The sequence below is a fragment of the Mytilus galloprovincialis genome, chromosome 8, assembly GCF_965363235.1.
Source record: "Mytilus galloprovincialis chromosome 8, xbMytGall1.hap1.1, whole genome shotgun sequence".
Lineage (NCBI taxonomy): Eukaryota > Metazoa > Mollusca > Bivalvia > Mytilida > Mytilidae > Mytilus > Mytilus galloprovincialis.
This window is the reverse complement of record NC_134845.1, coordinates 89,317,287-89,332,769: the sequence shown is the minus strand read 5'-3', so window position 1 is coordinate 89,332,769 and position 15,483 is coordinate 89,317,287. Positions and strand designations below refer to the sequence as shown.

Here is a 15,483-nt window from a genome sequence, read left to right as displayed (position 1 = left end):
CTATGGTCGGGTTGTTGTCGCTTTGACACATTCCCCATTTCCTTTCTCAATTTTATTTTTACAAACAAATAATACGAGCGCCTATTGGTGGTATATGATTTACATCTGTCTGGTCTATTAAAAATATCTTAGATATTAAGTTCCAATTGATAGAAAACATTAAATTGCACTGCCAATACAAAGACGACAGTTTTATGTTCTTCAAAGGCACATTAAAACAGGCTGCAGATTATTTTAATACAGCGAACAACATTGGCCCTCTGCTTAAAATCACATTTGAGGTGTCTAGATTTAGTATGACCTATTTATTTACCGAAGTGTACAAAGGTGAAAGATTCAATAATAATAACATACTTGATGTTCAATCAAATATAAAAAAAAATTGTCGTTTTGGTATTGACAGTACAATTTGATGTTTTCTATCCATTGGAACTTATCTAAGATATTTTTAATAGGACAGACAGATGTAAATCTGCATGTCGGAGAAAATATACCACCAAAAGGTGCTCCAATAATTTGTTTGTATAACTGTCAGTTTCATTCGAGTTCATTGTGACTTAACTTTACAAATGCCGTTTATTCTGTTTGTTTGAAATTTTTAAAGCATATTCTTGTTTGTCAACTGATGAAAATGCATTGATAACTGTTTCTTCTTAGTTATCAATCTTCATATTTGTGTACATTGACGTTACATCAAAGGCAAAAAATGCATTCTTTCTTGACCTTGTGTGACTCTATTTTATAAATGAAGTCTTTCGTATCTTGATTGTAAAAGTGATGACTCTTCAATAATGGTTTTAGAATTAGATCCAGTAATCTTTCAATACGTTACACTTATGGATGATTGGTCAGTAAGAAATGTTTATGTTGCTACCTATTTGACCAGTTCGAAATGCCTCATTAATTATTTCTAGATTGATTTGATGAATTTTCAGAAGAAGGTATAATATGTGTCCATGTTTTGATTTGTTATCATTCTTAAAAAAAGTATAAGTTTATGAATCTGCTTCTTTTTTCCTGTATAGTTTTCAACAATATCTTTTATAGATTTGACAACAACGTTAACATTTATTTTCATGTAATTATAACTGTTAAGGTGACTTGTTACTGTTTGGATGTAATCGAATTTATTTGAAACCACTGTTGTTTAATTTTTATCGACTTTATATCAATATGTTTTAGTTAAATTAGAGCTTTTTCATCTCATGTTGATGAAATGTCCCTAAACTGTTTAACCTCAAGTTTTAATGTATCTATTTTTGTGTCAATTAACTAATTTTCGAGGGCAACATAGTAAAACTTTATTATTACAGGCGAACAAAAGGCTCACAAAAAACTCATACAAGCTCTTAACTATAAACTCTTCTATTTGATTGACGTTAATGGGAGTGTAATGGTTTATTAACGATATTAGCTTCTCTAAAATGCTCGGAGCATCCTCCAAGCATGCCTGGAGGAAGCTCACTAGAATAAATATATGTTCCCTTACTATGCTCATTCTCACTTTATATATACGTCACTTTCTGTCATCTTAATCATAATTACCTATACCATGATATTATTGATTAAGGACTTAAAAGCAACTAGTTTTCTTTCTCATTAACTATAGATTTGAGCTTAACTTCCTCAGGAGGATTTCACCAGGCAGTATACAGTAATGTCAGGACCTAGCACTTTATAGATTGTTAATTTCAGTTGTATCCATTTCAGATTGTTGTGACAGGTGTTTTAGACAGGTGATCGCATGTGTTAATTGATCAATTGATGCACAGTAAATAGTGATGAACATTTATCTGGCAATGGAACTGACATAGAATCTATCAACATGATAAATATTAAACTGGTGATATGGTGGAAACTCATATGATGAAAGAAGTTTCTAACAATAATCAGTCTGAGATGTTAAATGGAGAAGCTGCAAACCCAGAAGAAGAGCCAAAAGAACCTCAGACTTCCGAGGAGGAACAACCTAAACAGAGAAAATCTACTCCTTACGAACGCCTTTCATTCGATTTAACAAATGATCAAAGATGCTTGAAAGAAATAACTTTAGGAAAAAGGATTGGGTTTTACAGAATTCGTGGAGAATTAGGGAGTGGGAACTCTTCTCAAGTCAAAATGGGAATCCATGCACTAGTCAAAGGTAATTTAAATGTTTGAGAAGGAAAAAAATCATGATATCAGTTTTTAGCTCACCTGGCCGATAGGCCAAGTGAGCTTTTCTCATCACTTGGCGTCCGGCGTCCGTCGTCGTCTGTCGTCGTCGTCCTGCGTTAACTTTTACAAAAATTTTCTCCTCTGAAACTACTGGGCCAAATTTAACCAAACTTGGCCACAATCATCATTGGGGTATCTAGTTTAAAAAATGTGTCCGGTGACCCGACCAACCAACCAAGATGGCCGCCATGGCTAAAAATAGAACATAGGGGTAAAATGCAGTTTTTGGCTTATAACTCAAAAACCAAAGCATTTAGAGCAAATCTGACAGGAGTAATATTGTTCATCAGGTCAAGATCTATCTGCCCTGAAATTTTCAGATGAATCGGACATTTCGTTGTTGGGTTGCTGCCCCTAAAATGGTAATTTTAAGGAAATTTTGCTGTTTTTGGTTATTATCTTGAATATTATTATAGATAGAGATAAACTGTAAACAGCAATAATGTTCAGCAAAGTAAAATCTACAAATAAGTCAACTTGACCAAAATGGTCAGTTGAACACTTTAGGAGTTATTGCCCTTTATAGTCAATTTTTAACCATTTTTCGTAAATCTTAGTAATCTTTTAGAAAAGTCTTCTCCTCTGAAACTACTGGGCCAAATTTAACCAAACTTGGCCATAATCATTATTGGGGTATCTAGTTTAAAAAATGTGTCCGGTGACCCGGCCAACCAACCAAGCTGGCCGCCATGGCTAAAAATAGAACATAGGGGTCAAATGCAGTTTTTGGCTTATAACTCAAAAACCAAAGCATTTAGAGCAAATCTGACATGGGGGGTAAAATTGTTCATCAGGTCAAAATCTATCTGCCCTGAAATTTTCAGATGAATCGGACATTCCGTTGTTGGGTTGCTGCCCCTGAAATGGTAATTTTAAGGAAATTTTGCTGTTTTTGGTTATTATCTTGAATATTATTATAGATAGAGATAAACTGTAAACAGCAATAATGTTCAGCAAAGTAAAATCTACAAATAAGTCAACATGACCAAAATGGTCAGTTGACCACTTTAGGAGTTATTGTCCTTTATAGTCAATTTTTAACCATTTTTCGTAAATCTTAGTTATCTTTTACAAAAAATCTTTTCCTCTGAAACTACTGGGTTAAATTAATCTAAACTTGGCCACAATCATTTTTGGGGTATTTAGTTAAAAAAAATGTGTCCAGTAACTCGGCCAACAAACCAAGATGGCTAAAAATATAACATGGGGGTAAAATGCAGTTTTTGGCTTATAACTCAAAAACCAAAGCATTAAGAACAAATCTGACAGGAAGTAAAATTGTTGATCAGGTCACGATCTATCTGCCCTGGAATTTTCAGATGAATCGGATAATCGGTTGTTAGGTTGCTGCCCCTGAATTGGTAATTTTGAGGAAATTTTGCTGTTTTTTTGTTATTATCTTGAATATTATTATAGATAGAGATAAACTGTAAACAGCAATAATGTACAGCAAAGTAAGAACTAAAAATAAGTCAGTCTGACCAAAATAGTCAATTGACCCCCTAAGGAGTTATTGCCCTTCATAGTCCATTTTTAACAATTTTCTTAAAATTTGAAGATTTTCAATAACATTTTCCACAGAAAGTACTGTTATAGATAGAGATAATTGTAAGCAGCAAGAATGTTTAGTAAAGTAAGATCTACAAACACATCACCATCACCAAAACACAATTTTGTCATGAATCCATCTGTGTCCATTGTTTAATATTCACATAGACCAAGGTGAGCGACACAGGCTCTTTAGAGCCTCTAGTTTTAATATGGCCATAGTTTTCATGCTATCTTGTTATAGTTTGTAAATTATGATTTGGTTAATTATTAATTTAAAGTAGTACATATTTGTGACAGAATAAATAAAGGTTTATGTTTATGTGTATTGGAAAATTTCTCTTTATTCTTTACTCTACCCTCCCCCCATTTTTTTGGAACTCTGTATTCATCAAAAAGATTATTACTGTATCTATCATTTAATATTTAATCATCAAGAATAAATGTTTCCCTTTTAGTATTTATCGAAGTCAAAACAATTGAAAGTCTAAAATCAAATACAAATATGTTCAAGATATAATTTTTTTACAGGCCTATTTTTTTTTTACATAAATTTGTGTAATCAAACATTCATACATGTGTTTGAAAACAACTTTTATGGTATAATTTTTGATATGTGACCAAAATGTTCAATAATCAAGATAGACTGCAATTTTGACAGTTTTAGTAAATAATGTGAATTCTAATAATTATGATAAGGAGTCTATTGGAAATACATACAAATGTCCTCTTTTAGAGAACCACTGAATGGAATGAAACCAAACATAGCATGAATGTTCCTAATGAGATGCTGACCAAGTGTTGTTACTTTGAAGCCAATTTTATCTTTAGTGGTTTTTGTTTTGCTTCTTGAAACAGTCAAATATTTTTTGAGGATACAGCGAGTTCGTTAAGGTAATGAATCCAAAGTGACAGTTATGTATGCACACAATGTTATCTGCAGGTGGTATATATATTTAACTGATTATCGTGACTTTTATTGCGTCGAATATAGAGGCCAAATAATTCTTATCTGTTGACATCACTTCATTTGGGACAAGAAGATATTGAGAAGTGTACTTGAGAAATACTAAATCTGTGTGTGCAGAATGTAACATAACATTTCGTTACAACGGCGTCGGTTAGGCAAACATAGTGGAATCATACTGTGCTAGATCTATTTGGAAATATATATCGAAAAACCCTCTTGAGAACTATAAGTAACTTTAATCAAAATATTTATGATAAAAATAAATGTGCACGTAAATCTCCCTAGCAGTTACAATTAGTCAATTCAACAACTAAATTTTTCAATTGCAAATTTATGTCTTTTCTTATAACACGAAATGTTTTCGTTCATATTATGGCTTACGACAAAATTAGAAGACTTAAACCTTATACATATGACAGTTTTTGATTCACAATGAAAAAAAAATGAAATTGTCATAGTTTGATTTGTATCATTATAGGCCATATTTCCCTTTGCATTGAAAAAGGCTAAAAAATTATCCAACCATCCGAAGTTCGACACTACACTTTCGTTCCACGTTGACATATAGCTTTATTAAGGTCGGCGGTGTAACCATGTTAATGTTAATACAATGAAAATCAAAGTATCAGCTTAAATGAAATTATGAATAAGATATATGAAATTAAACAGATGTTGTATGATAGACAATTTGAAGAGAAAGAAGAAGGCTAAACATGAATTTGCAGCAAATTAATTTACAATGATATTTTCAAAAGCCTTAAGCTGAGATGTGGTAATGATAGGACCGTTTACTATATGGCTCTCTGTGGACCTGAATATATATTAATTTCTGATTTCAGTCCTTAACGCCATACTTCAAGCACATACTAGTTGACTGTGTTGTCGGCTGATACGAACACCCAAACTGTTTTCCGAGTACCTAAAGTTTATTTCATATTCAAACAATGGGCGAATAATTGTTTTACATTTGTCACAAAAGAGCCTTTTGTAGCTAACTTGGCAGTATGAGTTTCACCCATTGTTGTAGGCCGTACGATGACCTATATAGTTGTTGATTTCTGTGTCATTTTACTTCATTGGACGTGCTAAACAACTTATAGATTTACATTATTGAAATATTATTCTGCTCGATTTAGGGGAATCATATCAGAATCACTTAACGTACAATTTCTCAAGTCCCTGTTTATAATTTTTGCTGATTATCAAGTCAATAATAAACTGTTTATACCATGAAATAAGCCTTTATCACGAGAAAATATATATTCCAGTTGTTATATAACATCCATTATTTGAAATCAAATATTGACCCTCAAGAGGTGCAAGTAATTTTGTGTGCATAATAATATATGCACATTTGATATGGGAAACGTCATGTGCTATTAATGGGTTTTAAACCGTTTGGTATATTTCGCGAGTATGCTACTTTGATAAGAAGAGAAAAGGATACTTAAAGTAAGGAGTACTTGGTTAGACTGTCCACGATAATTCAATATCTTTTGTTTTAAAAAGGAAAAGTAATCCTCTTTGAATATTGTCATGAAAAACATATCATTATTCATACACCCACATGTACAGATTTTCATTTACGTTTATTTTGTTGAATGTTTTGGTTAACAACGAGCTTATCAAACTTAGTTCTTTATAATGATAAAAGGTGAAATATGCGGCTAAATTTAGAAGTATAGATAATGTTGCCGAACATTGAATGTTGTTTTTCGATCACGGTGATGTGTATAGGATATTTCACTCATCTAATCATCCAATATTTTTTATTGATTTATTGTGTACTTGACGTCCTGTGGCACATATGTCATGCATGTTCAGGATGTGAGCAAATTAACAAATAATGCCAAAATACGGATTATGCAATGCAAGCTGTGGAAATCTCCCTACATCAGGCTCCAAATTTAACAGCCCTGTTCACATCCAAATGAATGTACCGCATACGTAAGGGGTTTACTCTCGCAACGGAAAGAGTCGAGGAACTTAAACAGGATTATCCTACATTATTGACCAAGAAGATTATTAAAAGTAAATTGATACTGTTAAGATCTTTTACTTTTTTTATTATCCCTATTTTTAACAGCAGTGGTATCATGTGTACTGTACTAGATGTTTATTTCGACAACTAAAGACTCCTCAGTATTGCCAGAATGTTTGAACATTTTGAAGATTAGATGCAAAATTATAGATAACACTAGAGAAATTCGAGTTACATTCTTAAAAATTAAACGTCTGTCTAGATACTTGATTTGATAATTAAGATAGACGGCCTTGAATGTTTGTCCCTAATATTTTATTAACTGTGCATTTGCATTCAGATATCTCAGTTCAAATTTATTCGTTCATAGTGTATTAATTTACGTTTTTTGATTGAGTTAAGCCTGCCAATTAATATTTTACCGTGTGTTTTTCTATGTTGTGATGTTATGCTATTGTTTCAGAAAAAGGGAGAAGGTTTGGATCCATTAAAACGTTTAATCCCGCTGCAAATGTTTGCACCTGTCCTAAGTCAGGAATCTGATGTACAGTAGTTGTCGTTTGTTTATGTAATTTATACGTGTTTTTCGTTTCTCTTTTCTCTTTTTTTTTATATAAAGATTAGACCGTTGGTTTTCCCGTTTGAATGGTTTTACATTAGTAATTGTGGGGCCCTTTATAGCTTGTTGTTCGGTGTGAGCCACGGCTCCGTGTTGAAGGCCGTACATTAACCTATAATGGTTTCCTTTTTTTTAAATTGTTATTTGGATGGAGAGTTGTCTCATTGGCACTCACACCACATCTTCCTATATCTATCTAACCACCACATATTTATATGTAAATCCTTAAGTATTCCATGTGCTACTTTTTTTAACATTTTAAGGAAGCACAATACAAAGATTTTTTACTTCCTATCTCTAACCTTTAAAATGCTGTTACTGTCTTAATACTGCATATAGACTAATAAAAGAAATATATGTAGATTGATAAAAGATTTAACTTTAAATAATGCAATATTCTGTCTATGCAATCATTATGTAATTAGTATGCAAATAATGGCAAAATCGTGGTCAGTTCACTTGAATGAATGTAGCTCTATCATCTGTATAACTATACTGGAAATTTTAACAAAATCTTAATCAACACAGCAGGAGCTACAATAAGGTGTCTCAAATTATTGCTATCGTATTCCATTCTCTCATAAATCTGTAATTAGTGTCAACATCCTTACCACATAAATGTAGATAATGTTTGATTATGTGTAAAGTTTAATCTAAACATTCTATCCAAAATCTGAGACGCACTTTTGTAGATAATGGTTCTAGGAGCAACATATTAAAACATCCACCTCTCGGGGTATCCGCGAAGAAGCTAATTGCAATTGACAGTTGAAATTTCTTGTAAAATTTTGTAGACACAGTTAAAATCATAATTGATTACATAATTGTTTTATAATTCTAGCATTGCTTTAATTTGTTAGCTGTCCATAGATATCACTTTTATAAATTTTCAAGCATAATAAAGAAAGTTACAGTATTTTGAAACTGGGGAATTGGAGGTATAAAATCTTTGTATTGTGCTACCTCAACAGTACCTTCATATTTGTTTATGGTATTTCAGAACTTATACGAATATAATTTGTTCAGAATGATGGCTGATAAAAATATGGTCAGCTTGATAACTGAATTAGAACGTCGATATTTAGAATGCAGCATATGTACAGAAGTGTTTGATGAAGATGGACGTAAACCAAGACTGCTTCCGTGTCATCATTCGTTTTGCTCAGAATGTCTAAAAAGGCTAGGTCGCAGAAAGGATACACTTATATGTCCGTCTTGTAACGCTGTGCATAAGGTGGTGAGTCCTATAGATTTTCCAAAGGATAACACGAGAAGGGATTTAACGTCATTTTTGCAGACTCACACATATAGTAATGCCTTCAAAAAATGCTGCGAATGTGGTCGTTCTGTGGATGTTACTCATGCATGTCAACAGTGTTAAATGGATTTTTGTGAAATGTGTCGGCTACAACACATAACAGAAAACAAATCGCACAGCTTAATTGTTAACAATTCTGAGACATTCCAGGAGAAAGAAGACAATCTTGATATTTGTCAGATTCCTAATCATGACCGGGCGAAATTGAAATATTTCTGTAATTCTGCAAATTGTCAAAGTGTTTTTTGTCCTTCGTGTGCACTCGAGGATCATAGAGAAATCAGTAAACATGCCCTGGAAGACACTGAAGAAAGAAGCTTTCAAAAAGAGAAAAAAAAGATTTGGGTATTGACGTCGAATCCCTTCGAACGCAAATATTACGTGTCAAATCTATACTACAAAAGGTCCAAAAGACTACTGCTTCTCTCCAAGAGGAAGGGGATAAGTTCCACAGAAACGTATACCCAATATATGATAGAAATATCAAAAGACTTCTTGATCAATATGATATTGCTTTCCAAAGAATAGAATCAAAACTAGTTACAAGAAAATATTAATTAAGTAGATTTCTTAAAAATGCAAGTGAATGTTGTAGCCTTTCTGAACAATTAATTAACTGCAATAGTATTAGCTCCTTTTTGAACGTCCATCCAATAGTAGATGGTCAATTGAAGCTGTACTTAAATACCCAAGTTTACTCAACTGAAGGCGAAATTGATTTGGAGTTGAAAACGTTTCTTGATGATAGTCTTCGATTGCTCGAGAGAAGCGTAAACAGTCAGAAAAACCACGAGGGAGATGAAGTTAATAGTTATCAAAGGCACCAGGATGAGATACTGTTAGTGAATCAGGGTATAGGTAAATACAAATATGTTTAGTTGAATTTCATTTAAAGATGCACTGTAAGATAAGCAGTATAACGAAATCTGTATACAACTCGAAGGAACATTCTTTTTATGATCTCCCATCAAAATATCCAGTTCAATCTTTTATGTTTCAGACCAGGTGTGGTTTTAAATATGTAAACCTTTTCATCTATTAGTTCTGGCATTGTTTCCTTTATCAAATTTTACTTTCCTATTTTCATAAACCAAATGTGAACACTTTTCAACATTCTCATGCCAGATAGCAAGATATCTAAGCAGTAAGCCCCCATCCTTATTTTGTCGACATTTCTTGTTCAAGACTTTTGTTTTCAATAAAGAACTTTGTACCTCTTCATACGGAGAATGATTCATAACATTTTCAAAATATAAGTTTTCAAGTTTGAGAGTAAAGTGTTTTCCTCCTTGGATTTATCGATGCTGTAAAAAGATAATTGTTTGCCAGACGCAAAACTTATTTTCAATATATAAAAAAATGATTGAACATTGCATGAGAACAAAACCAAAACCAGTCATATCACCTGACAGATGATATTTTAAAGTGGTATCCTTAATGCATGGTTTAATCATTTGTATATAATATGCATTTCTACATAACTGAGAGTTAAATGTCCACTTCCTTTTGCTAGTTTTTCCAAACAAGCTGAGGAGGTGAAAATAAATGCAAAGTAATCACCTCTTTTGCCTTATGTAATTTTAGTATTTTTGTTTTTTCATAACTCAAAAAATGCTTTCTGAAATAAACAAAAATTAATCAAGACGACTTTGTACCTTATAATCTTTCACGTAAACGTTTTTGATTTTGAAAGGTTGTGATGAGTTTGAAAAAATGCTGCCTACCAATTCATTTAATTAGTGTTATTTTGAATTCGTGTTATTTGGTATTTAGTCCATTTTTGTAATACTTACAGGGAATCACCAAGACATTCATTTGGAAAATACGATACACGCATATGGAAAAAATATCTTCCTACCTGTAGCAACTAGCACCATGACGATGAAAACAACCAAGAATACTGTAACGATATTAAAACAATAGTAGTATGGCCCATTCTGTTGCTATTAATTGTGTTCCTGGTTATACTAGAAATAGCACTTATACCACTTGATATACGAGAACATGGTAAACGTAAGTATATATTATATATACAATACGGATATGCATGATTGAATTATGTATCATAAAATATTACATATTAATTTGCTTTCACTCACCTACTGAACAAAACTAATCCGTTTCAAATGCTCGCTCGGACATAATATGTGAGTGATAACATACAAGATTATTTTTGGTGAAAAAAAATCTATACATCTGTAAAAGTGAGTCAAAATATACAGAAGGAGTATTCAAACTCATAAAACGAACAGACAATTTTATGACAAAAACTGAAAAACTTTGGACATGTAATATATATGTTACACTTAGGAGGAATAGCATTTCCATTACTTGCAACTGCATGTTTATATAAAATTGAAATTGTCTTTATTAATTATAAGCATGGTATTCTTGATTTTATTGTCGAAAACACCATTTACTTTGCTCCGCTGGGCGTCGTAAAGTAAACTCAATTCTAGATAGTAAAATCTAAGAGTTGCAGAGGTTATGCTTAAAATACAGCACGGTTATCTCCTACATATTAACGTATGTCTTGTGAACATTCACCTGATGATATTTGGTAGATTTATGATATTCTTTTAATTTTTCAGCTAAAAAAGAAAGAAGTGGCCTGCTGATACCTTTTATTATTATTTTAAACTTAACTTGTTTATATATGTGAGATTACTTATATTATATATGCTACTATTTTCTATTATAGTCACGGAACTGAAGTTTGACACTCAAGTGGGAAGCCAGTTTACATGCAGATCAGCTGATAATCAGACTGTAGCTACTGTGCCATCAGAACGTATGTTGTGTGGTTCGAGAAGAAGGCTCTTTAAATTTCAAGGTGGTTTTTCAAACTCGTCTTTTTCTCCAAAAAAAGAAAGTTCAATAGAATTTTCGATAAGATTTCATGAACCAAATTTGCAACTACAGGAATACGGTGAAGTACTTATGTTTGAATTCGGACTAACAAATGACACCATCAGCACTAAGCTATTATTTCCATCAACTTTGTCTGTCAGAGCATTTATCTCTCAACATAAGTCTAACATCTATCTTTTGATTGGCAATACAGTTTTGCTTGATAGTACAGACATAATTAAATGTGAAACCAGACCATATTGTTTTGACGCGAGATTTATGCTTACCTATCGACCATTTGATTCATCAGTTTTATTCCTATCCAAATCTCAAAAAAATAATGCTACGACCATTATGCATACAGTTAAGAACGTGAACTTTATACGTCCATTGAAGCCGGTCTTCGCTGTGTATAAATCTGATTTAATAACCGTTTCAATAACGATGGAAACAAATGGGGTTGTATTTGATCGTAACACATTGCATCAAGATTTATACATTTCTGACGAAAATAGAAAAGTGTCTAATGCAAAGCTCAGTGACACATTTCAAAGCAATAGTTCTAGAACTCCGGTTATATTTACACGTCCTAAAAAGTTTGTAAACTCAAATGCGATCCAAACAAAGATTGACATTCTTTTCGAGACAAATGATGGAGATATTTTTTTTAAGATCGGGATTGTGCAACAAAAAGATGGATTTCGAAAAGTAACACCCCTTTTACAATGTTTCAAGAATGTTGTGTATAGAACAACTTGTTCTTGTCTTTCAAACGCTGATACAAATAAGATTTATTTAGGAAACCAACTCAGCTTGTTTTTACATTACAACAAAGATGGTATTATTGAAATGTACATACGTAATTTTTTTTGGGGATACAGCTATCTAAGTTTTAAATTTGAGCCGTTCAACAAACTGGCTTCTACATTTTTTATTGAAAAAATTAATGCAAAGGATATAATTGTATCTTCTATCAAACATACGGAACTCATCAACGTGAACAGAATAATTTTCGGACTAATATTAGGAGTACTTTTACTTTTGTTAACTGTTCCAAATTGAAACGACTAAAGTAGATACATATATTTGATTGTTAAATTATACAATTAATTGAAATGATTAGTCTTGACATTCTCTAGGCAATGTATGGATGATAAATATTATTGAGTATAATAATAAATTTATGGAAAGAACCGTAAACAGAGATACTACATACATGTTTCGAAAAATTCTATATAAGATTGAATAATTACTTACATGTTTATCAACTAAAACATGTACATTTCGATCGACCTTTGGAACCTAGTAATTAGACGTGTTTAGTGAAGTAAAGAAAAATCTTTTGAATTATTTGGTAGGTCCGAATCCGGTACACTTACATCATTAGGAACGCTTTAATCGAAACATTTAAAATCTTGCAACTGGAAAGGTCATTAAAAGCAAAACTTATGAATATTCGAATAGTTTTTCAACAGAATGTTCACTATCTGTTTTTGCAATAATTGTATATCTTATAAAAAAAACAAGCGTTTTAAAAAATTAAAAACATTTTCCTTTACAACAAAAGGTTTAAGAAAACAATTTTTGATCAAAAGATGTCAATTTTGCTCTTCCGATGAACTGTTTCTAACTGTCTTTTATTATTTTGACACTTGTTTTATATCTCTTGTACGATTTGAATAATGTTAGTGAACATTTTCCCAGACTTTACAATCAATATGAGTATGTAACAACCAGTGACGTGAACCAGAGACAGCTGACAGGTCACTTAAAAGTGTTGCTGATTTTATGACATTAGATAGAAAAATTAATAATTGTAATTAAGGAGGCTCGAGGGTATAAAAATTTCAGAAAAAATTAAACATTTGTTTTTCACTACAAATTTTATTTATTACCTTTTATAGTTGTTACTTTATCATATGGTACAAAAATCATTCAAAACAATCAATTCGTGTTGGCCCCAGATGACATTTAAAATGTGTACATCATGGAAAAAGTTCCAAATTATCTCCGTTTGGTGGAAAAATTCCCTTTTTTGGCTTTAAAATTGAAATATCTTTTTTAACTCATCGGTGACATATATTTTTTAATATAATTTCCATATAAGCTGTACTTAAACTAAATTATTGTAAAATTTGAACGATTTCTGTAATAAATTTCTTTTTTTATTTCGATATTACCTTTATTTCTCCTATTACTTCAACCACCTTTACAAAAATGTATGCTTCTTTCGAAGGCAGATTGTGAGCGCAAATGAACGGTGACCCCACTTTTTTATTTTAATTTTCTATTTACTATAAGATAAAGTTCATTTATAGAAAAATATAGAGAAATCCTATATAAATGATTTAGACCCGCGAACCCCCTTAAGGGAGTATTAATGATGTTATAACATTATTTTTTAAAATATCAAACTTGATACATTGTTGGTTTCAAGATGACAAACTATGTAGATTCTTGCAATGTGAATACTTTTTGGATTTTGTTTATGAATAAAAAGTGTACACACCAACTTTTAAATATTAACTATATTTTCTCTACTTTTTGTTTATATGACGAAAATGACGGTTAGACCGAGTGTGAATTGATGACGTCTTTTGGTATTTTGTTCATCCAACATTCATGTATTTATTTTTCATGTTTTTGTTATGGCTTGGTTTGGATAATCTGTTATGTCAAATCGTTTGTAGTCCCACATATTTATAAAATTGACTTTCCACTGTCATGCTTATTGTCTGGAGAAGTATTGGAAAAATAATCGTATAAAGATAGAGATTTTATATTAATTACGTATGTATAAAGCTCGTTATTTATATATATTAGTTACATATGTATAAAGGTGTCAGACCACCAATTAAAAATCCCTATCTGTTCAACCAAATTTTGCAATTTTCACAGCTTTCTAAATATTTTACCTTAAGTTTAACTTCAAGGAAACCAGGTATATCCTAAATTGTACATGTGTCACCTTTCTACATGCCAATTTTCAACCAATGTTTAAAGTCTTGTAACAAATTTCTGATCTTGAAAAGACAGGTACTACCAAAATAACTCCCGGTTTTCTGGAAATCTTAAATTAGTGTACTATGTAGCGCATTAATCCTGAATTTTTAATGCAAACTCATAGACAAGTGAATCTTGGCTCAAAATGGTCTAAATATATTTCCCTTTCACCAAAAGTTTCATTTCTGCAAATTTGTGGGTTAGTTTAGGTAAACAATGACATCAAAAGCACTATTTTGTGTTAGAGTAGGACTACTTTTACATACGTTCTAAATTGGAGGGAGTAATTGGTGGTCTGACACCTATAAAGTTCAAGATTTATATAAGTTACGTATGTATAACGTTCAAGATTTTATATTAGTTACGTATGAGCCTCACTGATTCTAATATCCAGTGGTGTCTTTAATTGATTGAAAATGTTCGTTGTAGTTCCGAGGTTTGCATCTTGTGTCGACTATTGTATTTTTTTTATTGTGCGTTTCTCTCGAATGAATATTTTTTTGTACTAGTATTTCGGTCACGTAGGGCTATCATACTAGCAATATGTTATTCCCTATTTATGGGCATTATGCTTACTGGTATGTGAGTCCGTTTGTTTTTCCTTCCGTATGTTCGTCCGTCCGTTCGTTCGTTCGTTCGTACCGCTTTATGTTAAAGTTTTTGGTCAAGGTGGTTTTTGATGAAGTTGAGGTCTTATCAACTTCTAACTTGTTCCCAAAGATATGATCTTTCTAATTTGAATTCCAAATTAGAGTTTTGACTCCAATTTCAGGGTCCATGGAACCTTTAAAATGATGGTGCGATTGGAGCATCCGTGTACGATGGACACGTTTTTGTTTTACCATGTCATAAAGCTGGATGTTTGGAGTGACATTAAACTAGGTTCAAGCCACCATTTGTTCCTTTACCGAGTTAGAAATGTGGTAGTTGTTATAAAAAAAAGTCGTTTCTATGTGTGTTGGCGTCTGTTTTTGTTG

At 31.9% G+C, this 15,483-nt stretch overlaps 1 protein-coding gene and 1 long non-coding RNA gene across 2 annotated transcripts; both read left to right on the top strand.

Moving 5' to 3' along the window:
* Nucleotides 1-1,715: 1,715 nt before the first annotated feature.
* LOC143043656 (serine/threonine-protein kinase NIM1-like) lies at nt 1,716-8,966 on the top strand. The gene is made up of 2 exons (XM_076215859.1): nt 1,716-2,143; nt 8,362-8,966. Exons 1-2 carry the CDS (start codon nt 1,849-1,851, stop codon nt 8,364-8,366), a joined length of 300 nt encoding a protein of 99 aa, XP_076071974.1. The 5' UTR covers nt 1,716-1,848; the 3' UTR covers nt 8,367-8,966.
* Nucleotides 8,967-9,228: 262 nt separating this feature from the next.
* Nucleotides 9,229-13,992, top strand: LOC143043655 (uncharacterized). Its single transcript, XR_012968529.1, has 3 exons — nt 9,229-9,511; nt 10,449-10,666; nt 11,355-13,992. It is a non-coding gene; the product is annotated as an uncharacterized LOC143043655 (long non-coding RNA).
* Nucleotides 13,993-15,483: the final 1,491 nt, after the last annotated feature.